This window comes from Acartia tonsa, chromosome 2 (genome assembly GCF_053477335.1).
Source record: "Acartia tonsa isolate MP-2025a chromosome 2, ASM5347733v1, whole genome shotgun sequence".
Lineage (NCBI taxonomy): Eukaryota > Metazoa > Arthropoda > Copepoda > Calanoida > Acartiidae > Acartia > Acartia tonsa.
The window spans coordinates 28,701,804-28,728,343 of NC_137261.1; the positions used below are offsets into that span (position 1 = coordinate 28,701,804).

At 32.1% G+C, this 26,540-nt stretch overlaps 2 protein-coding genes across 9 annotated transcripts; both read right to left on the bottom strand.

Annotated features, from left to right (window-relative positions):
* Nucleotides 1–3,073: 3,073 nt before the first annotated feature.
* On the bottom strand, nucleotides 3,074–15,946 carry LOC145309031 (uncharacterized). 8 transcript variants are annotated; one of them, XR_013876505.1, is made up of 5 exons: nucleotides 15,806–15,946; nucleotides 14,678–15,525; nucleotides 8,507–10,494; nucleotides 7,554–8,253; nucleotides 3,074–3,182 (listed from the first exon to the last, which is right to left on the bottom strand). XR_013876505.1 is itself a non-coding variant. In XM_080150315.1 (5 exons), the coding sequence occupies exons 1-5, from the start codon at nucleotides 15,883–15,885 to the stop codon at nucleotides 9,142–9,144; spliced, it is 1,098 nt and encodes a 365-aa protein (XP_080006441.1). In that variant the 5' UTR covers nucleotides 15,886–15,946; the 3' UTR covers nucleotides 8,996–9,141. The 8 variants fall into 8 exon arrangements, 7 of the variants coding, with proteins under 7 accessions (XP_080006437.1, XP_080006435.1, XP_080006441.1 ...); XM_080150315.1 differs by lacking the exons at nucleotides 3,074–3,182; nucleotides 7,554–8,253 and having other exon boundaries at nucleotides 8,996–9,168; nucleotides 9,641–9,750; nucleotides 10,462–10,494; XM_080150311.1 differs by lacking the exons at nucleotides 3,074–3,182; nucleotides 7,554–8,253 and having other exon boundaries at nucleotides 8,260–9,750; nucleotides 10,462–10,494.
* A 568-nt stretch (nucleotides 15,947–16,514) lies between these two features.
* Nucleotides 16,515–24,887, bottom strand: LOC145309138 (dihydrofolate reductase-like). The gene is made up of 11 exons (XM_080150319.1): nucleotides 24,727–24,887; nucleotides 24,408–24,459; nucleotides 23,685–23,765; nucleotides 23,006–23,090; nucleotides 22,512–22,586; nucleotides 21,137–21,208; nucleotides 20,674–20,725; nucleotides 19,900–19,954; nucleotides 19,488–19,580; nucleotides 18,423–18,470; nucleotides 16,515–17,113 (listed from the first exon to the last, which is right to left on the bottom strand). Exons 1-11 carry the CDS (start codon nucleotides 24,737–24,739, stop codon nucleotides 17,035–17,037), a joined length of 705 nt encoding a protein of 234 aa, XP_080006445.1. The 5' UTR covers nucleotides 24,740–24,887; the 3' UTR covers nucleotides 16,515–17,034.
* Nucleotides 24,888–26,540: the final 1,653 nt, after the last annotated feature.

The window sequence follows — 26,540 nt, forward strand, 5'->3', positions numbered from 1 at the left end:
GCTAATTAAATTAAAATTCGCCATCAGACAAAATTATGATGTAGTTAACTAAAATTATACCTATTAGCTGACTTTGTTATAATTGAAAATAATTTGATAGATTATCTGTGCACCCAGGGTTTGTCTGGGTATTAACTTTAAATATTTAATAGATAGATACCTAACCAAGGAACAATTCAAATATTTGAAAATCGGCGTTCTGTAACTTGTGAATGTGGCTGTGATGAAAATTTAATATTCTTTTTAAATCTACAAAGTTGCATACCAATAATCTTTTTCTTTTTTGTTATGCAACTTTGTTCATGAATTTATGTTCACCTAGGTTTTGTCTGGGTTTATTTTCCACTTTACACTATTTTTAGTTGGAAGAAAGTTATTTACTGAACTTTTCTCGAATGTCAGACGATAAATAAGTCAAAACACGTACACCTAAATAATTTGTTGCTCAACATATCTTGGCTAGCTATTTTTATAGATCTTAATGCCATACCTGCTGTTTTGAAAACCTTGCTAGGATGTATATTTGTATTAATTTCCAATTGTGATACAAAGAAAAACATGTTAATATGTTGCGAAAATCGATTCTCTGATGTATATACATGTATGACTTGTGCACCCGGGGTTTGTCTGGGTATTAATGAACTAAAATACTAAATTTTTAATTTTGGATCTAGTTGAGTTCACGGTTAAATGTTCCTAGTGACGATTATCTCCAAATATCTATGAACTTTAAATGCTGAATGCACATGGCATAAAAAATGTCATAAAACACTAAAACAAAACAAAATATCATGTTGACATTTTTTCACATGGGGATAAGATTTTAAAATTCTTGATGTCGGGGGTAAGGAAAAAAAAGGTATGAAAAAGTTCAATGAAAAAAGTACTAATATTAGTTATTATACCAAACCATTATTTATAATTAATATTTATAAATTTTCTACTTAACCCCAAATGGTTTAAACCTGTGCAGTGTTAAACGTCATTAGAAGGCTAATAACTAATCTGGAATAGCCAAGTTCCTATGACGCACAGGTAAAGCTTGACCGAAGAAAAAAAATTGCGTAAATTATGTCTTTGTCGCGCATCTATCTGCACTGCGATATAACAACTATGCAATTTTGAGTAACGACTATTCCAGATTATTTGTAGGCCTTTTTTAGTCGCTTTAAATTTTGTGCGAGCATAATCTATACGTTCTACCGCTTGGCAGCTTTTAAAGTTCATTTTTTTGGAGATAATCGTTTAAAGATATTATATTTTGAACTGCACTTATTGCGAAATTTTTTGCATATTCTAAATTTCAAGTGTTGAGTTCAGAGTTGCTCATTTTCATTGAAAATATCTGCTGGTTTAATTATTTTTCGTACAAAATGTGTGTTATTTTTCGACTTCGACTTTTTTTACTTTGATTATTTTACAAAACAAAAACGATATCGCTCGTTGAAAAATGTTTTTAGGCTATTTGCAATCCTTACATATAAGTAACAGGATCTGTTTATTTGTCTGTAAGGACCTCGCTAACCGATACGGTTCTCCTTTACAATATAGCCTCTCGTGTTTCTTTTGAGGGAGGGAAAATTCAAAGAAAAATCGTCCATAGGAAAAATTCCCCCTCCTCCAAACAAATTTTATTTTTAGAAACTATACCTAATTAAAAATGGGGGTTTGTTGATTTTTAATAAAACTTCTATTAACTCGTTATAATACATTAGGTATTAAAATATATGTCCTTTAAATACCATTTGTTCAATCCCAATTGTTCATCCAGGTTCTGTCTGGATCTATAAAACTTTCGTCTAAATTATCTTGCCTATTCTATTATATAAAGTAGTAAGAGTTTTTTGTCTGAAGTTTAAGATCTCCATAACTATTAAACCGATAGAGTTATTAATTTCAGGGAAGCTTCTCATATGAACTAGTGTGGGTTTCAGCCATTTTATGTTCAGATTTGATCTTATAAATAATATTATATGGTTTATGGCTATTTTTTATTTTCTACCCTACTTCTTCGCATACAACAATGCAGATGCTAGGGGCGCAACCGTTAGTTTAGTTACATTTGATTTCCATAACCAATTAGCGCATTCGATCGAAGTTTTAAACACATATAGATTTTTTAAAAATTAATGTAGTCTTCTTAAAATGTCCGTTAGGAAACTGTGATTATTTTTTATGAACTATGAAAACGAAGATTTGTTCGCCCAGGGCTTGTCTGGGTATATGATGCTTGATACAATCCTAGCTAATAATTTCTGTTAACCCAGGATTTGTCTGGGTTTTTTTTATAAGATTAATTAACCATTTGTGGTTTTTTTATATTCCTTTGTTATCTTGATCACATATTGTACTACAATATTAGTACTTTTTTACAATTTTTAATAGGTTTTAGGTTTTATTATTAGGTTTGAATGTAACTGAAGACTTTCTGCAGTGTTGAAGATACTACCATCTCAACCAGGGTTTCGGATCCGCATTGATTTTATGCGGATCCGGATCCTCAAAATTTGGTCAGTGCGGATCCGGATCCGGATCCGGATCCTACTGGATCCGGATCCGGATCTTTGACAATAAAAATAAAATCACCAAATTTTTCAAAAAATTTTATTCTTTAATTCGAAGTCAAAAATACTTTTAATTTTCAAGTCTGAACCTAAACCTTAAAGATTGGCTCTCATCAAGAGAATTTCTGAGATTTTTTATAAATTTAGGTAGATTTTTCCATTTTTTCCGCATTTTTTGGAGTCTAAGGATCCGGATCCGGATCCGCATTTTTTTGGCGGATCCGGATCCGGATCCTTGGACTCAAAATATGCGGATCCTTGCGGATCCGGATCCGGATCCGAAACCCTGATCTCAACTCAATTATATTTCATTTATAACAATACAAATATGATTCATGTTGAATATCAGGGGGATTTTTCATTAAGGGGAGCATTCATTTATGAGATCAATGATATTTTCACTTAACGGCATTTAAGTCCAGCTTTATTTCAGTTTATTTGCTAGTTTAGCATAGATAAAGTTAAATGAGTTCAGTTTTATCTCAGTTTTTTTTTTATTTTATTATAATATGTTTTTTTTTTTATCAATAGGTGAGATAACCTTTACTTTCCGAAAGAATGCCTTAAATTATTTTTTGATGAATATAAATATCCCCCTGGTAATTCAATGCAAGCATGCTTAGGGTAAAGCGGGGCGAACTCGGTGTTTTTTTCGGTTTTTTGAACCTGCAAATCGTAAAAATTATTTTTTTTAAATGGGACCAAGACCAGTAGAAAGATCTCGAAAAAGTCGACCAGGTCCTAAAAGGACGTAAACCTAGGACTTTGGGAAGTTTGTCAAAATTGATCTCTAAAACGGCACCGACTTCGCCCCGCCTTGAGGCGAAGTCGGTAGGGCATTTTCAAGCTTCGAAAAATCGATGACGTATTGATTTTATTACAGCATGCCCAAAAGGTAAAAGTTGCTAAATGTAATAAAGAGTATGCACAAAAAGTTTTATTAAGATAGGTCAATTTTTTCTACCAAAAAAAATAATTTTTCCGAAGTACGCGAAATTTGACTTTTTTTTTCGAAAATTTTTTTGATAAAAAACATAAAAATACTACTAGAAAAAATAACTTTTTATGACTTTAAAGGCCTGATCCTTAAAATTCAGGCAATTTTGAATAGATTTGGCCAAAAAAAAATTAGTTCTATTAGCAAAATTACCTAAAAAAATAAAGTTGAAAAAAAGAGAAAAGTTTGGCAAAATCTGTGGTCGATTTTCCAGCTTCAAAAAACCTATGACATATTGATTTAATTACAGCATGCCCTAAAGGTTAAAGTTGCTAAATGTAATAAAGAGCATTCACAAAAAAAATTATGAAGATCGGACAATTTTTTCTACAAAAAAAAATAAACTTTTTCTAAGTACGAGAAATTTGACTTTTTTTCTCGAAAAGGGGGACGTAACTGAAGCTTTTTTGATGCAGGGGGGGGGTTTTCTCTGGAACCACTTGATGAACCGTGTAAATTTTTTGGACTTAAGCTTTTATGGGTATGAACATCTTATGGTATCAAAGTCAACCCCCACCCCCTAGCCCCACGGGGCTTATAAACCCTCTAAAAATGAACCTAACCTTAATTTTCTCAGAAACCATTTGACTAATAGGGATGATTTCTTAAACTTAAGCTTTTATGCTTATAAACTAACTTCTAGTTTAGAAGTCACCCCCCTGCTGCCAACCCCTAGCCCTCCGGGGCTCCAAAAAACCCTAAAAATGAACCTAACCTTAATTTTCTCAGGAACCATTTGACCAATAGACATGATTTTTTAAACCTAAGCTTTTATGCCTAAAAACTAACTTCTAGTTTAGAAGTCACCCCCCTGCCGCCAACCCCTAGCCCTCCTGGGCTCAAATAACCCTCCAAATGAACCTAACCTTAATTTTCTCAGAAACTATTTGACCAATAGAGATGATTTCTTTAACTTAAGCTTTTATGGTTATAAACTAGCTTTTGGTCTAGAAGTCACCCCCCTGCCGCCAACCCCTAGCCCTCCAGGGCTCAAAAAAACATAAAATGAACCTAACCTTTATTTTCTCAGAAACTATTTGATCAATAGAGATGATTTCTTAAACTTAAGCTTTAATGCTTATAAACTAACTTATAGTTTAGAAGTCACTCCCCTGCCTCCAAACCCTAGCCCTCCGGGGCTCCAAAAAACACTAAAATGAACCTAACCTTAATTTTCTCAGAAACCATTTGATCAATAGAGATAGTTGCTTAAACTTAAGCTATAATGCTAATAAACTAACTTCTAGTTTAGAAGTCACCCCACTGCTGCCAACCCCTAGCCCTCCGGGGCTCCCAAAAAAAACCTCTAAATGAACCTAACCTTAATTTTCTCAGAAACCATTTGATCAATAGAGATAATTTTTCAAACTTAAGCTTTTATGGTTATAAACTAATTTTTGGTTAAAAAGGCACCCCCTGGCGCCAACCCCTAGCCCTCTGGAGATAAAAAAAACCCGAAAAAATGAACCTAACCTTTATTTTCTCAGAAACCATTTGAACAATAGAGATGATTTCTTAAACTAAAACTTTTATGCTTATAAACTAACTTATAGTTTAGAAGTCACCAGCCTGCCTCCAACTTCTAGCCCTATGGGGCTCAAAAAACCCTAAAATGAAACTAACCTTAATTTTCTCAGAAACCATTTGATTAATAGAGATGATTGCTTAAACTTAAGCTATGTTGCTAATAAATTAACTTCTAGTTTAGTTGTCACCCTGCCGCCAATCCCTAGCCATCCAGGGCTCAAAAACCCTAAAAATGAACCTAACCTTAATTTTCTCAGAAACCATTTGATCAATAGATATGATTTCTTAAACTTAAGCTTTTATGCTTATAAATTAACTTTTAGTTTAGAAGTTTTTTAAGCCTCTGAGGGCTAGGGGTTTGCGGCAGGGGGGTGACTTCTTCACTATAAGTTAGTTTATAAGCATAAAAGCTTAAGTTTAAGAAATCATCTCCCTTGATCAAACAGTTTCTGAGAAAATTAAAGTTAGGTTCATTTTTAGGATTTTTGAGCCCCGGAGGGCTAATGGTTGGCGGCAGGGGGGTGACTTCTAAACTAAAAGTAAGTTTATAATCATAAAAGTATTAGTTTAAGAAATCCTCTCTATTGATTAAATGGTTTCTGAGAGAATAAAGGTTAGGCTTATTTGTAGGGTTATTTGAGCCTTGGAGGGATAGGGGTTTGCGGCAGGGGAGTGACTTCTAAACTATAAGTTATTTTATAAGCATTAAAGCTTAAGTTTAAGAAATCATCTCTCTTGATTAAATAGTTTCTGAAAAAAATAGGTTAGGTCAATTTTTAGGGTTTTTTGAGCCCCGAAGGACTAGGGGTTGGCGCAGGGGGGGGGGGGTGACTTCTACACTAAAAGTTAGTTTAAAAGCATAAAAGCTTAAGTTTAAGAAATCATCTCTATTGATTAAATGGTTTCTGAGAAAATTAAGGTTAGGTTAATTTTAGGGTTTTTTGAGCCCGGGGGGCCTAGTGGTTGGCGGCAGCGGGTAACTACAAAACTGAAGTTATTTTATAACCATAAAAGCTTAAGTTTAAGAAATCATCTCTATTTGTCAAATGGTTTCTGAGAAAATAAAGGTTAGGTTCATTTTTATTGGTTTTTTTTTATCCCTGAGGGCTAGGGGTTGGCGGCAGGGGAGTAACTTCTAAACTAGAAGTTACTTCATAACCATAAAAGCTTAAGTTTAAGAAATGATATCTATTGGTCGAATGGTTTCTGAGAAAATAAATGTTAGGTTCATTTTTAGGGTTTTTTGGAGCCCCGGGGGGCTAGGGGTTGGCAGCAGGGGGGTGACTTCTAAACTAGAAGTTAGTTTATAACCATAAAAGCTTAAGTTTAAGAAATCATCTCTATTTGTCAAATGGTTTCTGAGAAAATAAAGGTTAGGTTCATTTTATGGTTTTTTTTGATCCCCGGAGGGCTAGGGGTAGGCGACAGGGGGGTGACTTCTAAACCAAAATTTAGTTTATAACCATAAAAGTTTAAGCTTAAGAAATCATCTCTATTAGTCGAATGGTTTCTGAGAAAATTAAGGTTAGGTTCATTTTTAGGGTTTTTGTCCCGGAGGGCTAGGGGTTGGCAGCAGGGGGGTGACTTTTAAACCAAAATTTAGTTTATAATCATAAAAGCTTAGGTTTAAGAAATCATCTCTATTGGTCAAATGGTTTATGAGAAAATTAAGGTTAGGTTCATTTATAGGGTTTTTTTGAGCCCCGGAGGGCTAGGGGTTGTCGGCATGGGAGTAACTTTTAAACTAGAAGTTAGTTTATAACCATAAAAGCTTCAGTTTAAGAAATCATCCCTATTGGTCAAATGGTTTCTGAGAAAATTAAGGTTAGGTTCATTTTTAGGGGGTTTTTGAGCCCCGGGGGGCTAGGGGGTGGGGGTAGGGGGTTGACTTTGAAACCATAAGATGTTCATACCCATAAAAGCTTAAGTCCAAAAAATTTACACGGTTCATCAAGTGGTTCCAGAGAAAACCCCCCCCCTGCATCAAAAAAGCTTCAGTTACGTCCCCCTTTCACTTTTGTATATAAAATTGAAAAAGTTAGTATAAAAAGTGAAAAAACCGAATTCGCCCCGCTTCACTTTTAGTCGATTTAAGAAAAAACTATACAAGCTTTTTTAAAGTTTTAAACGGAAATGGATAGCCTATTGGATTCTTAATAAGTCCCCTGAAGACGTCTAAGCTCTAGCTCTTACCAGTTTTTGTTCAACTTACCGTTTTTCCGACCGAAGCAAAAAAATCGAAAAATTTTTTTTTTGTCGTCCGACTTTAAGACCCAATAAGTACCCAAAAAATTCATCTCACAAAAATTTCATTTTATATTTTTTTGTAGGCAATTTAATAAGGAACAAATTTGATTTAATGTTTTTTTCTGTCAGTCGATTAGAACATGGAGAAAAATGTCATCTAATGAAGGTGGTCAAAAAAATACCGACTTCACCTCAAAACCGAGATCGCCCCGCTTTACCCTACGCAACTTTTGCTGTTATATATTTTGTTTTAATTTGAATAACTTGGTTAGGGGGCCTTTTCAAAGGGAGACATGATTTTTGCAATATTCCTAAAAGTTGGGTGCAAGCTTCCAGTAAAAGGTGCTTATTAGGTCTGGAAATTTTCTCACCTCTATTTATGAAGTTTTGAAGAGTATTGTTCTTGTTAATTCAGACACCTATCAATTCTATAAATCTTTAACTGTTTTTGGTTTATATTTATTTTAAAAATATTACTTACAGGAAAACTTACATTTTGCCAGTATTTAGGTAGATATTAATCCCTTTTTCTATATAAAAATATTCTTAAAAGGAATTAAACTTAACCTATCCTAACTTAACTGATTGCTTAACTAAACTTAATCTATCATACTCTAAATACTGGACTTACCAAATTGAAGAAAAACACAGGGTGGGTGGGAAGGGTTTTTTGCTTTTTATCACCAAGCTAGATTTCTATTTTAATTCTGAAAAAGTATATAAAAATTATATAAAAGATAGAATAAAACACAAAAATAATAAAACATAAATAAATATAAAATAACTTATTTCATAAACAGCTAAGAGAAAATTTCCATTCGGTTTCAATTGATCTTGAAACGGTCAAGGAAATTTTCTCACCTCTATTTATGAAGTTTTGAAGAGTATTGTTCTTGTTAATTCAGACACCTATCAATTCTATAAATCTTTAACTGTTTTTGGTTTATATTTATTTTAAAAATATTACTTACAGGAAAACTTACATTTTGCCAGTATTTAGGTAGATATTAATCCCTTTTTCTATATAAAAATATTCTTAAAAGGAATTAAACTTAACCTATCCTAACTTAACTGATTGCTTAACTAAACTTAATCTATCATACTCTAAATACTGGACTTACCAAATTGAAGAAAAACACCAAAAAAAGTAAAAACAACCAAAAACAGTCACCCAAAGAGTAGCACGAAAATCTTGTAGAATTTTAGATCTTAAAGACCAATCAATGACGGGATTTTTCAACCATGATAATAATGAAGGAGGCCAATTATTCTGTACAGGTCTACCAATATGATCCACTAAATATTGTCCCTTAGGATCTGTTCTAGATAAAGTATCAGCGACCAAAGCTGGTAAAGTTGAAACTCTTGGTAAATGTTCAACATAAAGCTTGAATGGAGTCGACACAGCAATATGATTTAGAACAGCAACAATTAGACTAGTATATGGATCTTGTCGAGACTTGCCATTAACATATGCCCAGACAACAGCAACATTATCAACTTTGCAAACAACATGTTTGTTGTGAATCAATTTGTAATTGTGGAATAAAGATATTAACAGCCCAATAGATTCCAGTAGTGTTGTCTTGTTACCAAATTTTTTACCATCATCATCAAAGAGAGTGCAAATAAATTCTGTTGGCCATAAACACTGTCCGACATAAAAGAAATCTTGTAGTTCACTGTGCGGCATAACATATCCCACAGCTCCAATACCTATTTCATATTCACTATAGTATGAGGCGCAACCCGCAGCATCAGAAACAAACACAATTGATCTGGCAGGATAACAGTTATTTTTATCTGTTATAGGGAAGGAATGTTGTAGCTCATCTAAAATATACATCCATTGATGAAGAAAATCTTTTGTGTCACATGAAAAAGGAATAGGTTCAGATTCATAGCTCATTTTCAAATCCAAAATGATAGGCGTTTTCAAAAATCTTAAAGGAGGACACATCTGTACAACAGTATTAATCATACCCAAAACCTGTTGAATTTCTTGTTTAGAAACAAATGTTGACTGCAATACAGTAGCTATGTGTTTTATATATTTGTTTCGCTTATCAACAGGCAAGGTCCAAGTCATGTGAAGTGTATCAAAAAATATACCCAGAATCACCCCTTTTTGTTGATATAAAAATGCTTTGTCTGGTTTATCCATAGGAGCCAAAGGTAAATTTATGACATTTGCTAACCTTAAATATTCCTCAACAAATATTTGATTTTCCTCTAAAGTTTTGGTCATCACTATTTGGTCATCTAACTGTCTTTCAAGATATAAATTAACAGTATCTGTTTTTACCTTTACCATAGAAGAGAAAGAATAATGTAGATTGTCATAATTTGGTACAGATGATCGAGCTCCAAATATCTGAGATGTCTCAAAGAAAAATCTGTTCATCCAGAAAAAACCTTGTAAATATAAATCATCAAATTTAGTAGGAACTAACTTGTAGGCACTTTGATGATCAATTTTTGATAAATATGCGCCCTTACCAATAGAATAGAGTTTTTTGGCAACAAGAGCAGGACTAGACATTATAACTTTAGTCATCTGATTATCAATAATTGCTTCGTTGAAACTGTTACCTTCAGGGGCACTCAAATTTAATATTGGGCGATATTTATCGGTTTGTTCAACAACAAATAAACTATTTATCCTTGCATTTTGAAATGGTGATTCTAAAAATGGTCCAGAGACATATCCTTTTTTGATCATGGTCACTAATTGATCAGTAAATTGAGAACCAATTTTTTGTTGTCCCATATTTAACGCATTACTGTCAAAAAGAGGACGTATTTTTTCGTAATCAACCAAAGAGTCAGCTCCATAACGTAAATTTTTTATAGTTTGTAAAACTGATTGACATACGGGAAGTGACAATTGTTCTTTCATTAACAAAAATTCTTGTTCGAACATATCTGCGTTTAAAGGAGTATTTGGTTGACTTTTTTGAGGCAAAGGTCTTGAAGGAAATTTTGACCAAAAATCTAAACTTGGTTCATCATTGTAATTTTTAAGAAGAGGAATTTCCGAATTCTTTAATGGTTTTGGATTACTAACAGATTCAACAATTTTTGGGTTAAACTTAATTTTCTTAATCCAAGTTTCAAACACATCACCTGGTATTCCCAAATGTTGAAAATCGACACTGCCTAATACAAACACATTGTCAAAAACATTATAAACCCATCCCAACAGAATCAAATCTGAAAATAAATAAAATTATATAATCTGAACATTTATAAATTCAATAAATATTTGCATTATAGCAGAAATAAAATAATACATATTCAAAATAAGGTAGCCGCGCTACTAACTAAAATAAAATAGATAAAATATATGCATTTTACCGAAATAAAAATAATGCATATTTAATATTTTTTTCTGGAGGCAATAGAGATAAAAACCATGTATTATGGCGATAATAAAATAATACATGATAAAACAGAGTAGTTGTGTTACTCGATAAGAAATATGTATATAAAATAAGATTTATAGTATTAAAAATAAATCTACATAAAATCTAATTAAGTAAAATAGAATATACTATCAAAGATAATTTGGTATAAACATTTATCAATGAAATATGTGATATGATAAATGCACGATTTTTGCTCAAATAAAATAAAACTTTAATGATAATTTTAGCACATATTTTGTAAGCTCGATTGGTAAGAAAAATATTTTTTAGAGATCATTATCACAGGTATGAAATAAAAGTGAAATATTTCAAAGTAAACACTAAATATTATAGTTTTATATAAAGCAACTTATAATAAAATAAAAGTGAAATAATTCAAAGTAAACAGTAAATATCATAGTTGTATATAAAACAACTTAATATTAAATATTTTTTTAAGAACAAAATTATTTCTTTGAATGATTTTTGTTGGTATGAGACTGTCCACAGGGTCTATTATTAGGGGGAATTTTAATATTGCAAATGTGCAAAAATTTTCCGCCTCCTGCTAAATCAGAACACCTCCTTGTTTTTGAATCAAACTTGTTAGAACATCCCTTATCAGAATTGTAATTTTTACAAATAGACTTATAATGAATGAAGGTAGAACCTGGTGCAGATGGAGTCCATTCTGATGTGTCCACACTGTTGTTTTGCGTAGGTTTGGCTTTGCGTTCAAATGTTTTGTTTTCAACATATGGAATCATTTGAACATAACTGCATTTTGGATTGTAAGAACAAAAGCTACGAAAATGAGAATCCAAATCAGCATAAGACATATGTGATTGTTTTTGTGAAAAACGAATAGCATTTGTATGCAACACACTGTCTGTAAATGTAGAACAAAAAGTACCCTGATCTTGATTGGAATTATAACCAAAAGAATTTGGCATATCTTTTAACCAGTCGTGAACAATGAAAAACTTCCACAGCGGTTCTAATGATCCATCCCATGGTACAACTCTACTTTTTGCCGTTTTTAAAGCAAAAAACGCTATTTGAAAATGTTTGATATTTTCGATATCTTCCAAATACATTGATGTGAGAACAGTTTGATTACCACCATCATCATTTATTACATTGATGTTTGAAATCCCACCATTAGATTTCTTAACATTCTCAGGAGAAAACATTTTGATAGAAATCAATCTTGAATCAGGTTTATGAAGTTCCTCAAATCCTTTGGCAGTAATCTTGTTAGTTAAATCCAATCTTGATAAATCGTAGCTATTTATAGGAAGTAACTCATTTTCTTCAAAATAGTGAGCAGCCTGAACAAAAAGTTCTTCAGAACTTATGGTGGGTGCTCTATCAAATCTAATAGGGTGTAATTTTGATTTCAAATTATCACAAATGTTTTTATCCCATGATTTTTCTAGGTGAACAGATAAATGATTGTCTTTCAACTTATCTTCCAAACAAGAAGATTTTTTAACACCTTTATCTCTTTTTATATTTTCTAAAGTTGCTTCAGCAAAAGTGAGATAATAATAACTTTCAGGAATTTTTCCAGACGCTGGAACAAGATTTGGAAATTGTTTTTTAAACACATCATCAGATATGTCTTGATCAATAATTGCTTCGTCTCTCTTATATCTTTTAGTACTACTATTTTTTATCACACTAGTTTTTTGACTGAAGGTTGATAGATTTGCAGGAAAATTAATTTGATCAGGTATAGTCTGACAAATAAATTATTGAATATTTTTTTAAAATCAAAAAAATCTACCTACCTATTAATTTAAAAATATAATTAAGAAGTGATTAAAAATCTTTTAAAATAAAATTTTAGTACTTACCTAAGTATTTATGAAATAATTTTCAAAAAAAAAAAATAAAATTAATTTTTAAAAATCAAAATATATTGAAAAATAAAACAAATTTTCAATAATCTATCCTGTTGATCATCAATGGTTACAGGTGAAGGTCCCATGCTTTGATTATTTCTTCTTGAATAATCAGATAAAAACTCTCTTAATTCTTTTATCACAGATGAATTTGTTTGACCTAACTGTTTGTTACTTTGTGTGTTTGTGTGAGCTTGAATTACAGACGGAGCGGAATTTGAATGCTGTGAATTACCCACATAATGCGATATTTGTTGACCCACTTCCTCCCTAGCTAAGTTCAATAATTGATTTAAAGAAGAGTTTGATTCTTGATCATTGATTAAACCATATCCTGGTGGTTGACTTGATGAGAATCCTATAAACATAAGACAATTATGGTTCAAAATAATATGAACTAAATTAAACATGTCTTATATATCGAAGAAAAATTTTAAAATAATGATTTAATAAATAATTATATTTTCTATAATCAAAATAAAGGAATCATTATGTAAAAAGAAAACTTTTTCTTCAAAATAGGTAATACATCAGTTATAAATATCCAAGAACAAAGGATTAAAACTTAAAATATTAAATTAATTCATAATTCAAGAACAAAGAATTATGATATAAACTGAAATTTTCTTTAAAAATCTTTAATTCAAAATTTTATATAATCCAAGAGCAAAGGATTATAAAAATAAAAACCTATAAAATAAAATAGGTACAATATGTAAAATTAAAAATATATATATAATCCAAAAACAAAGGATTATAAAAATAAAAACCTATAATATAAAATAGGTATAATATGAAAAAATTAAAAAATAATATATCCAAAAGTAAAGAATCTATAATATAAAATGAATATGCAAAAGTTAAGAACAAAAACTATACTATATGGTTCAAGAACAAAGAACCAAATAGGCATATTCATTTAATAGAAATTTCATATATTCCAGTCAAATCAAATAAACAAAAAAACGCGCACCTGTAATACTTTATGAAATTTAGAAATAATTTGTTTCTGTGCAACACCATGCAATCTCTGATATCTTTTGACTGTATCCGATTTCCATCTACCCCCTAACATAGCATCTTGTAATGAGAAAATTTCAGGTTGTGTGGCCATATGGCTCGGTAATCCAGCTCTGAAACTGTGTGTAGAGAATAATACATCAGGAAAAAATGGTTTCAGAAAAGTTTTCAACAAAGAATTCATGTAAGTTGTGGTTAACATCTTTCCATCGCTCAACAAAAATACAGCATCACCTAATTGTAATTCTTTTCTGGATTTTATCATTTTTATCAAGTAATCCAAATTAACTACTGGACACATAGCAACATCACCAGGATATCTGAAAATATCAACAACTACTCCTTCTGGTGCTTCAGAAGTTTTGGGTATAACAAGATCCACCAACAACTGATCATTTGACAATCTCTTGATCTTTGACCACGTAATCACTCTAAAAGGATCAACACAACCTCCAGATTTTGCGAGCATTTCTCCTCCTCTAAATGCTCCAAAAAAGCAAAATAAACATAGAGTCCAAATTACTTGTTTGTTGAAATCATCCAAAAAATCACACTTCCAAATACATATACCAAGAATTCTCAAAACAGTCCATGTCATAACACATCTGTATTGTTTGTCGGACACCAGATTTCTCAGGATAGATTCATTTTTTATACCCTGCATAACATCAGCAAGTCTTGCACAGTCAAAAGATTTATCAGATACCATATTTAAATGGTGTAACTTCTTTAAAGCAGATAAGTAAGATTGAATTGTACTGTATTGCAAACCTTTACTTTCATCCAAATAACAAACATAATCTAGCAATACATTAGATTCGACTGGAATATATGATTTTCTTCTTTTCAAAATACAAAAATTTGTAAAAGTTTTCCAAGCCGTCAAATAACTATCCCAAGTACTTTTCGCTTTAGACAGACATATTTTTTTCATTTGACTACTAGGTACCTCTGCAATATAATTCCAAATTTTCTTTTCAGTACCAAATTTTGACAATGTGTATGTACCTGAAGCATGTTGTGTAGCTGCATAAGAATGATCAATAGTTTGTTTTCGTTTGCATTTGAATCTTTGGACATTTCCCGAGTGAGCACTAGGAGATCTAACATACTTCTTGGCATCTTGAAATGATAAATCTTGAAAACCTCTTATCCCAGCCAAGATTGAAGGAAAATATTCCAACACACAAACAGCATAATCCTCAGATCCCATTTCATGATCGACAAAAATAGTAGGAGCAAGTGGGAAATGACCCAATCTGTCTCTCATTGACTTGGGAAAAATGGAGGTAAAAATTTGAACACATCCTCCATTAATGGTAGCCACATCACCACTATTCAATCTTGAATGATTCTTTAAAAATGTAGCACTTGCTGGCAACCATCTTATGTTAAGATCAAGTTCATCACTGTTTGCCGGACATCCAACCTCTAGTCTAAAACAACAATCACGAGCTCTGTCTGATAGAACTAGAACTCTCTTAACTCGATTAACCAAGTTTACATAGGCCTCGTTATCAGCAACTAGCTTTTCAATCGAAATATGGCCAGCCTCCAGTTCCTCTTGGAGAGAATACCATTCAGTATGCCAGCGATTATTCATGAACTTCAAATCACTTGCGGCAGTAGGAAAAGAAAATTTTAAATCTGGAAATGGATTTTCTCCCATGGCACATTCCAAGTTCAGAGGAAGTTTTAAGTCTGTGTTAGATTTCATCGCAACTCTAAACTCTCCACTCAATGTATTGTTATCAGATACACAACATACAGCTAATATCGCATTGATCCCATCATTTACATAAGCTTCAGTGACGGTTGGAAAGAAAGAGCCATATTTATCCGCTGAATGAATTAACCTAAACACATACTTTTTATTAGATATATGTGAAAAATAATAATAAGCATTCACATTAACTACTAATCTGCTTAAGAAAATAAAAACAGTAAAACTAATAATAAGATATCAAAATCTGCTTATACTAAAAAAAAAACAGAGTAATATAATCCTTGACATAATAAAAATCAAGTTCTTATATGAGAGTGAGACAATATAAAAATCTCGTAACATAAAATAATAATGTAATTTTGTATTTCCTGAGATAAAATGTACTTTATTTATGATAAAATTTTACTTACTTATTAGGATCCGTTTTCTTCTTATCTTTTGTCTGATTGCCAGGTAGGCCTAAAGGAGGCTGTGGCAGCGGCGGTGTCATTTTTTGCTTTTTATCACCAAGCTAGATTTCTATTTTAATTCTGAAAAAGTATATAAAAATTATATAAAAGATAGAATAAAACACAAAAATAATAAAACATAAATAAATATAAAATAACTTATTTCATAAACAGCTAAGAGAAAATTTCCATTCGGTTTCAATTGATCTTGAAACGGTCAAAATTGTTCTTATTTATGACAAAACGCATATCATAATTAAACGCATAATTAAGAACAGTTTGACTTAATGAACGTATTTGACTGGAATCTTGCACCCAACTTTACGGAATATCGCGAAAATAATTCCTCCCTTTATAGTAAACTACCTTAAATACAAGACACGATTGTGCGTGCAAAGGAATTTAATAGAACAATACTATTAGCTTTGTTTAATTCTTGGGGGTGCAGTTTGTAAAAATTTTATATGACATTGAAAAGTTTCGTTTGATGTATTTTAACAGCAATTCTTATAAAACTATATAGTTAGATAAAATAAAAAAATTAAGAAAACTTCACTTTTTATTCGTAACGTCTTAAAAACCAGAATTGTACAAAAGAAACAATTTCGTATAATAGTATATAGTTAACAGAATATTTTTGCAAAAATTATTTAATCCAAATATCCTATCCTATTATATAAAGTAGTAAGGTTTTTGGCGGGAATAGTTTTATGTCTCTAGCTTTAGATCTCGGAAAATATTGATTAGAATTGTCTGTACTTTCAAGGAGTATATATACATGTCATGGGTGGTTATAGGCGATTATCCTGAACTCTCTCGTACTTCCCTAGAAGCTAGAGGCGAAGCAACTAGTGAATATCAAAGTACGTCCCTAAAAGAAAATTTTGAGAAGTTTGAAAAATGTACTCTTAGGTACTCTTCCTAAAATAAAATCTTTTTATGCTATTTAATTTTCAAATTTAGATTTATGGATGGTTTTAAGCTATTTTTCTAATCCCTTTAAAAATAGGGCCACTAATACAATATGAAGTAGTGATTTTTTCTGAAGCTTTTCTAAAATTGCTGATACAAATAGGATGTACTCTTAAGAGAAGCTTGACTAATCTTATGGTGGTTTTGTAGCTAGTTTTATGACCTCACCGGCCCTCCCCTAGACGCTAAAAAATTAGTTGCAAAAAAGAAAACATTATTTATTTAACAAAACTATATACATTATAGATAAGTTCAATTTTTTCAACATCACATGTTCCCATTTGCAATACGGGTGGTCTGAAATTAGATTAGTTAGCATCGTATTATAAACAGCTTTCCGCGCATACAAAATGTTCAATTATAAGATTAAAATCAGTTTTTTTATTCGTGGAAAACTGGATTTAATACTATGCTAAACATAAGTTTTTTTATGATTGAGAACCGGTTCTAACCCACTGAATATAAATCGGTTTCGAATAAATACAAAAATTAGTTTACCACAAAATACTTAAATCTTACAGGGAGGAGGGGACATCGGGCTGCTTATTACAATAGCCCCCAAAGTTTTATTGATTATTTTCTTTTTGTTGGCTTAACAACTTGGAGACTTTATTAAATATTTATAAGATTGTTCATGAAGTGTCGTTTCAACCGCTTATTGTAATCTACAGAAGGGGTAATTTTGTGTGTCTAATCCCTATAGATCCCAGGATTTCTTACCCATGTAGCGCTGCTACTGTATAATATGGTTGTTAGAATGTACGTCAGTCGCAAAGAATTTAATATACAGTTGCTTTTTCTGTTTTGTAAATCTCTCAAAGGTCTTAGCCAACTTTATGAGATTAAATGTTAACAAGGATGACAGCATCCATAAAAGCGAAGCTCTGAAACGGTCGGGCAAACGAACATTAACACTTAACTTGTACAGTAGAGTAAATAATCAGAATATAAGTATAAAAGTCAAACGAATCAAAATTATAAGTAAAGAAGGTGTCCAATGTTGTGTGTGTTTAGTAAGTAGTAGATGTAAAATGATCCATAGAATTTAGATAGGAAATCGTTTTTTTTGTAGACATCTTATTTTTGAAGTAATTCAAGTTTTTTTAAAGTTGGTTTTAAGGTACTAAAACGCAACAAAAAAAACCCCGTTTAATCATAACTTTGATTTTTGGGAGCTCGTCACGAATTGGTTAAAAAAATTACAAAAGTTAGGACACGTTCTTTCTTGAAAAACTGCTTAAATACAGGATAATGTTTAAGGACATACTTACATTTTAGACTTTATTAGGGATGCTTCTCTTTTAACATTGTACTTTGTTGTCATATGAATAAGTATTAAAAAAATCAAATAAATCGGATTATTACATCACATAAAAATTTGTTGTTAAAAATCATAAAAATCAACACATGTTTAAAATGTACATACGGACATTCTTATAACGATTATAGAGTTGCTACGCTTTCAAAATACTACGGGAATCACAATGTAAAGTTTGTAATCGATAGGACAATTCTAACCTGTTTAAATTAACGAAAAAAGGTAACTGTGACGTACAAACCAACCATAAATATAGAAAAGCTTCGCTTTTAAAAAGTATCTGTTTACCTGTCAAGTTTAAGGGAATACTTTTCAGGGTTCACCAATTTAGACCTCCTTAATAGATTTGATCCTTTTAATAAGTTTAACAATTTACAGGGTTTTGCGTTATCAATATATAATAGTAACAGGAACTCTGTGTCTATTTTTTTGTCTGTATCGATGGATCTTGCCAACTGCTGAACCATTAAGGTTCTCCCAGGGAGTAACAGAGGGGACAATGGATCGAATATTCAATTTTTAGGAGTCTCAGACTTTGGGGACTGGCTTAAAGGGAATGTGCAAGAATTTAGCAGTTTCTGACTGAGTTTGGGGACTTGCGCATAGAATGCCGCTACTCGTTATGTATGTTTTGAATATTGCAGATGGGGAGAAGGAATAAGGGAAGTGGGGGGAAGGGAAATAAACACTCGTTGTGTTAGTTTGGAATGTAGCAGACGGGGAGAAAGGAGAAGGGAGGTGGGGCAAGGGGCAAGGGAAATAAACAGAATAAAAAGGGGCAGTCATATTCTTGCTAGCAGCTGGCCGGGTCCAACAATCTTTTAATATAAAAATCACACCATAAAACCTCAATATATTTCATCAAAAACAAGTTGTGATTTCACTTTACATGACGCTATGGAAATCTATTATTCAATTAACAATCCCTTTATAATTTCCTATAAATTTATTGGATTAAACTGGATTTCATGCCCTTTCTTTGATAACTCTTATATTGAATTAATTGCCCATTGTCCCCTCCCTTACTCCCTGGGTTCTCCTTTGAAGTGTAGCGTCTCATAGGTCCTAGGGAGGTTTATATTTTGGGGGAGGGTACCACCTCACAAGTGAAATCTCCCTAGAAAAAGACTCCCCTAAAATTTACTCCCCCCCCCCCTCAAGCTTTCCCTCTGCAACATGGTTCTTGGCTTTTACAGATTATTTGTAGGCATTCTCATGCAACTTAAAACGATGTGTGGTACTATTACGTTCAGCCCTTTGGCACCTTAAGTAGCTTTTAACGTTCATAGATTCTTAGAAATAATCGTTCCCAGGATCGTTTTACAGTCAACTACACTAAATCCGAAATAATACCTGGGATTTGGTTTATGGTCCAGACCGAATTCCGTCAAATCAGGAAAAAATGTATCACACTCGAAATCTTTCTTTATATTAGTCAAATACAATCTAAAATTAACAAGAATATAATCTTTAAAAGGTCTGCAACTAAATGGAGACAATCATCCTTAATAAAAATATAAAGCTTTCTATATAATAAACTTAACAGTATGGCTTCGATTATTATCCGCTGGATTAGAATCGATTCTCAGCCATACTGAAAAATCATGTATAGCATTAAAATAAAAATCTTAAAAATTATACCAGTTTTTTGTTAGCTGGTCCTTCCGCCTCTTAGGGCTTGCAAATAATCAATAATAATCATGATATTTCATTTTAATACCCGTGGAAAGCTGTCTATAATATACGATGTGATAAATAACCCAACCTGTCATTGGTAAGCCTGCCAGAGTCTAGTTGGAGTTGGTACACATCTGGTCCTCCTAATTTTATTAGACAACTTTAATTATGTTTTAATGGATATATTATTACTTGGATGTTGCACCAGATATTCATGTACTCCAATAAAGTGAAACTCGTAGCTGGCCAAATTAAAGATATCACTACCCTCCTAATAGATGAACAAACTGACCAATAAATGAGGTCTATGTTAGCAACCGAAATTGACGAAAACTTTTCAACTTTCATAATATTGACGTATATTCTATATCCATTTTTTAGCGGTTGTGCCCTAGCATCTAGGGGCAATATAATCAAAGTGTAGACAAATAGTCTAAAACCATCCCTGGACTATCTGAAGTTTACCTAAAATGGAAAACCCAAAGTTTAGTATTTAGTTATCAAAATTTTAAGCTACAAACTAAAAAACCTTTTTCTATAATACAAAGTAGAACGATGCCTGTCTGTCCGTCCGTCCGTCTTTCCATTAAGATCACGGTAACCACTGAACCGATCGGATTTTACTCTTCAGGTTATATACCCCCCCCTCAAAAAAAAATTCTGGTGCTGCCCATAAATTATGGGCGCAGCAACAGAACTTTTTTTATAATTTTTTTTTAAAAATTACCTCATGGGGCAAAGCCCCTAGAGGCTAGGGGCGAGGCCGCTAGTTACTTTATATAATCGGATAAGCTTGTAACAATAATATTTATATTCATACAGCGCATGGCTTCTTCCCTAGCCTACAAAAAGTACTTCTTACCAAAATTCCATACAGAATACAAATTTGGTAAGGATTCGACTTTTTCCATAACCTAAATAAAGTCAGTTAAGTTTATTTGTTGTATTGATTGAAACAAGGGAATTAAAAGGATAAGACAATGGCCTATAAATTGATATATATCCTCAATGATGATACACGAAATTATTCTCTCTGAAGATTGCAATTACAGGTCGAAATGTTTAGATACTCAATATAATGACCCAACTAATGAAAATTCCATAAGTTCCCAAAGCTGTTAAGCCGAAGAAAACGTTATTTTAAAACTTTGGGGACTTGTGTCCCTTCCCTCCCTGGATTAGGTTGGTAATATGAACCTCATTTATTGATCAGTCCGTTCATTCAATATAAGTGGGATGGATGGTGGGTATCGTTGTTTTAGCCACACTTCATTGTGCATAAAAAAGATTGGTGCAACATCCAAGTGATATGTCGATTATTCTACCTGATCCCAGCTATTAACAAAGAAATGCTCTGGAATGCTACTATCCCTGTCTTCGGATGATTGTAATGGAACCTAAATTAGTTTAGTACATAAGGATAATCATGTCCATAGGTGTCTCGGCATTGTGATACGTTTACGACATTGTAGACGGATAAATAACAATAAACTTTGATTTTGAAACCTACATGATCTTATATAAATGTAGAATGTAATAAGGAACTTTTTGAAATAAATTATAAACAAGGATGGCAACATCCATAAGTAGCGAATCTCAAAAATTATGAATGGATATCTGGAAAAAATGTACTATAGAGCAGTGTCATACAAAAATCATTACACTTGATAAAATAGAGAAATCATGAAACTTTTAAAATCACGCAACCTTTAAATCACGAAAGCTTGAAAATCTAGGAATCGATCTAGCACCGCAATTAATAGACAAATCTTAATGAAACTTGATGGAAATATGTAGAATATGAGCATAATCAATCCCTAAAAATTTCAGCTTTCAATCCTGAATAGGAATAGATAAAATCACAAAAATCTAGGAATCGATCTAGCCCCCCAATGAATACAAAATCTTAACGAAACTTGGTAAAAATATGTAGAATGTAAGATTAATTAATCCCTGAAAATTCAGCTCTCTATCTTAAAAAGAAGTTGCAAAAATTAAGAAAACTTAAAAATCTAGGAATCGATCTAGCACCCCAATTAATACACAAATCGGAATGAAACTAAGTGAAAATATGTAGAATTTAAAATTAATTAATCCCTGAAAATTTCAGCTCTCTATCTTGAAAAGGAGTTGCAAAAATTAAGAAAACATGAAAATCTAGGAATCGATCTAGCACCCCAAATAACAATGTATAGATTAGATGGGCATATGGTATAGGAATCTTCACTAAAAATATCAGCTGTCTATCTTGAATAGGAGCCGAGAAAATCACGTTTCCCCCAATTCATTAATTACAGACAGACGGACGGAGATTTGGAATTATAGAGTACCTTCGCTACTAATAAGGGGGTATGTTTTTGTTTGTCTATACCTTTAAATTAAGGATAGGTTAGGTGTGCACTGGACATCCTCGCAAGGTTAGGCAATGAGGCATAGGACAGAAACAACGCCCAGTCCCACATTTTTTCTCTCAAAATGTAGGGGGGGGGGGGGGGTCGGAGAGTTTCCAGTGCTAGATAAGCACTTAAAGGGAAAACATATTTTAAATAACTAAATACAGACAATTTCCCACGAATATTAAAATAAAAATCATAAAATTTATACCAGTGCAGTGTTATAAACCTTTGTCACCTCGGATAATAAATAGTTTTCAATATCCGCGGAAAGTTGTCTCTAATACGATGCAATACATAACTATACCTGTCTGGTTAATATAACCACAACTAGGGAATCTAAGATGGCAGCCACCTCAGGTATGCTGAATATATTTGGATTCTAAAATCATAATTTTATTAATATTTCCTATCATTTTATTATATTTTTTTTGGCTTAAAGAAACTACCTTTTTTTATAGAATACCAAGTAGGATATATACCAAAAAGCTAAAGATTGATCCAACCTCCCCTCCTAACTAAAATTTGGTCAAATAAACTAAACCCTCCCTCCAAATTTTAAATTGGGGGGGGGGGATTTTTTGGGGGGTTAGGGGTGTCCCAACCCCCAAGAAATAGACTAAAACCACCACAGAAACAGTAGGTATATTTCCTGAAGAGTAGAATCCAATCGGTTCCGAGGTTACCGAGATCTTAAGGGACAGACAGACATCATTCTACTTTGTATTATAGATAACTTAAATTAGAGAAATTTATATTATCTGGCCTATTTAGAGTTAAAAGCCTAATTATTGGAATTACTTGTTGAATTGTCCAAAGATGCCAGGTCTTCCTGCCCACAATCCAGGTGACTCTACCTGGAGCTTCTTCAATACTGTTCCTTGTTCTGAAATACCAGAAAATTAATGTATGGGCTATATTTTTAACTAGTGACTAAGCCCATAAGGGCCTCTAGGGGCAGTTGAGAAGATTGAAGTTGAATTCGATAAGCTAATTTTTATTTTAGATATTAAAAGAAAAAGTAAAAAATTTTAGTTATAAAAAGATTGTCTGGGTGCGATTTCTCTTGGGAGGGTGGTGGTATCCTCCCCCAAAATAAATTTTATTAATTAGTGGCTTCGCCCTGCTGTATTTTTCAGAGGGGAGTTCTGGTTAAGGGCGTATCCAAGCCTCTAAGTAATACAAAAACCAATCGGCCAGTGGTTCTAGATCTAAATATTCATACAGACGGAAAGAGAGACATCGTTCTACTTTTTAATATGGCGACGCTCCTAGCATCTAGGGGCTTTGTATTCGAAAAGGCAGAGAGCAAGAAAAAATAGCGTAAAACTATACCTAAATTTAGATATGAAAAAATAGGCTTAAACTATTCCCGTGTAAAGCTTATCTAAAAAAGTAACCCAATCGGTTCTGTAATAATTGAGATCTTAATCTTCAGACAAAAAACCTTAATAGTTTATAAACAGGATATGATTATCACCTTGTTACATTGGTGAGTAAATAATTCCATTCTTCTGGAATTCTCCAGGGAAGATTACCATTAAGGCCTATTCCGCCATTACTTAAAAATAGAGAAGAATAGAAGAACAAAACAGAATAGAGAGGACAATATACGATAAATATAAAAAACAAAACGACCAGGCTTTTAGGTATATATTAGAATTAAAATAATTTTAAAACCATTTCTGTTTTATATTAACCAATCCGTAGATACAATTATTGGTTGAAACGTTTGGACACTCAACCTAATGAACCAACCAATTAAAACATAATAAAATAACAATAAATTAACGTAGCAACTCTATAATCATTAACAGAAAGTCCATACATCCGTTTAAAACATGTTGATTGTAACTTCTGTGACAACAAATTTTTGTAAAATATAATCATCCTATTCATCTGATTTTTGTTATATCGATTCCTAGGACAACAAGGTACAATATTACAAGCGAATTAACTCTAATTAATCAAATCTAAAATTGAAAGTAAGTAAGTTTACAATATTCTGTTTTACACAACTTTGAAACAAATTTTTTGACAATTTGTTTAGACTACAAATAAATGTTCTGTTTATTAGGTTTTGACACTCTACATGTGTTATTGTTCGTTTGTTCTTCCTTCTGATTTTAGAGTTACGCTGTTATGAATGTTGTCATCCTTGTTTAAAATGAAATAAGACATGTACGTACAATGTACATTGTACCTGTCAACAGCAACTATTATATTTATCCCTGGAGTATTGGACATTCTTAAATCTAAATTAATTTTTCTTTATTATTGGTTGAAATGTTTGGACTGCTAATTTGAAATCAACCAATCAAAGTTTTATATTCAATAAATAAGATTGTATGATTATAAAACTTTTGGTACCAGATTAATTACACTCAGTGCAGTAGTAACCTTCCTACCTGATATTAGGTCTTTCCCCTTACTTTTTATCCCTGAATTATTTACTATAACGGTCTAATAGGTTCCTGTGCTCGGAGAGAAATTTGAGGGAATTCACCAATATTTTAGTGTACCTGAGCCATACATATCTTTTAAAGGGCATCACAATTTCGTGAATTATTGTTCTACAGACAACCAACCCCTTGATGGCACCGTCATTTTCTGAAATCCTAATCTATATTCTGAGTTGGGATTATTCAGCTATTTGTATATCTATTCACGGCCTACTTTCATTTGGGTCTTTAAAAATATCAGCCAATAGCTTCGGAAATTTAAACACATCCAGTTCGCTACAAAAGAGCAAAAAACAATTTGCAAAAAAGGTTTCTAACACTATTGCCAGGTAGTTGGCACGGTTATACATATATAATTAAACTTTTATTACAAGAACCTAATATTCTACTGAAGAACTATCAGGATCATTTACAATAATCCTAATTCGTAAATAGTCTATCATCAATGATCCGATTTAAATTAATTTTAGGCTTCAATACATTCTAAAATAATTATTAATATATGATAAAGAATAACTAACAACTTGAATTCTTTATCTCAGAATTTATGAATAACTGTATTTTGTAAATGGATAATTCGTCGTCAATTTAGGTTGCTTATATGGACCTCATTATTGGTCAGTTCGATCATACAGTAGGAGGGGATGGGATTATCGTTATTTCAGCCAGCTGGGAGTTTAACTATTAGAGTGCATGAATATCTGGTGCAACATCCAAGTAATTATAAATCGATTATATTGTAAAGCAAACACTTTCACATTTTGTTGAGTTCACTCTCTAGCATCTTAATATCAACTAGTTGGAGAAAATTGATGTGTGTGTGTGTGTCTGAGTGTGCGTTATATGAAAAAAAAAGAGAGTTAGAGCTAGAACAAGGATGACAACTTCTATATAAATAGCGAAGTACAAAAAATCATAGTATGGACAAACGGTAAAAGCAAGATGTAGAACAGATGTTTAGTTCTAATATCAAAGAAAAATAGGGAGAGTATGCAAATACTGTAAAGAAAATCACGATATAAGGTTTGTGTCTTTTGAAGCATGACTGACAGACAGACGGACAAAACATTGTATAAATTAGATGCGCATGTCATATGAATCTTTTAAAACAAATTTCAGTTTTCTATCTTCAATAGTCACATTTCTCCCATGGCATTGCGGATGGACTGATGGACAGACAGACAAAGTTAATTATAGAGTAGCTTCTAATGAGGGCCTTGCAGTTTATCCTGATTAAGTAAAGAAGAGCAAAAATAATGGATGTAGAATATACGTGGATTTCATGACAGGAGAAATATTGTCGCTAATTTAGCTTGCCATCATGGAACTCATTTATTGGTCAGTTTGATTATCCAGTAGGAAGGGAGGAGATGAAAGTGTTTCAGCTCGCTGCCTGTTTCACTTTATTAAGTACATGAAAATCTGGTGTAAGATTCAAATAATATTATATCCATAGCAGAAATAATTACTGGAGTTGTTTATACACTTGAAGCTGCGCCCCTATCATATAGGGGCTGTGTATTCAAAAAGGTAGAGAAGGGACAAAAATTGCCAACCCACGCCGAGTATGACAGTTGTTCCAAATTTAGAGTTGCTCCTGGTATGTCTTTTATATCCCTAGGAACTAGAGGTGAAACTACAATAGAAAACTATATTCTATATAAAAGTATTGGTTTCGTTGTCTTTAAATTAAATTAGATTTCAATTTAGCATGAATATGTTTGGTTATTTTAAAAGATTACTTCATAATAAAAAACATAAAAACAAATTAAAAATAGTCCAACAGAGACATTTTCATTCATAACTATCACAGCAAAAAACACATAAATTTTTTTAAAAATGAATATTAAATTTTAAAGAAGTATAAAATATTT

Bases quoted from the DNA above. Each gene is read 5' to 3' on its own strand.
- LOC145309031 (XM_080150309.1), bottom strand. From the start codon at position 15,885: ATGACACCGCCGCTGCCACAGCCTCCTTTAGGCCTACCTGGCAATCAG. The intron at 15,526-15,805 runs GTAAGTAAAATT...GTATGTGTTTAG, and splicing joins AAGAAAACGGATCCTAATAA to GTTAATTCATTCAGCGGATA. The intron at 10,495-14,677 runs GTACATACACAT...TGTTTGTATTAG, and splicing joins AGCTACACAACATGCTTCAG to GCAGTGTCGATTTTCAACAT.
- LOC145309138 (XM_080150319.1), bottom strand. The intron at 21,209-22,511 runs GTATAGTTATGT...AAACTAATTTAG, and splicing joins TGGTTATATTAACCAGACAG to GTTCCATTACAATCATCCGA. The intron at 19,955-20,673 runs GTAAGAAGTACT...TAATAAAATTAG, and splicing joins GTATTCTGTATGGAATTTTG to GAGGACCAGATGTGTACCAA.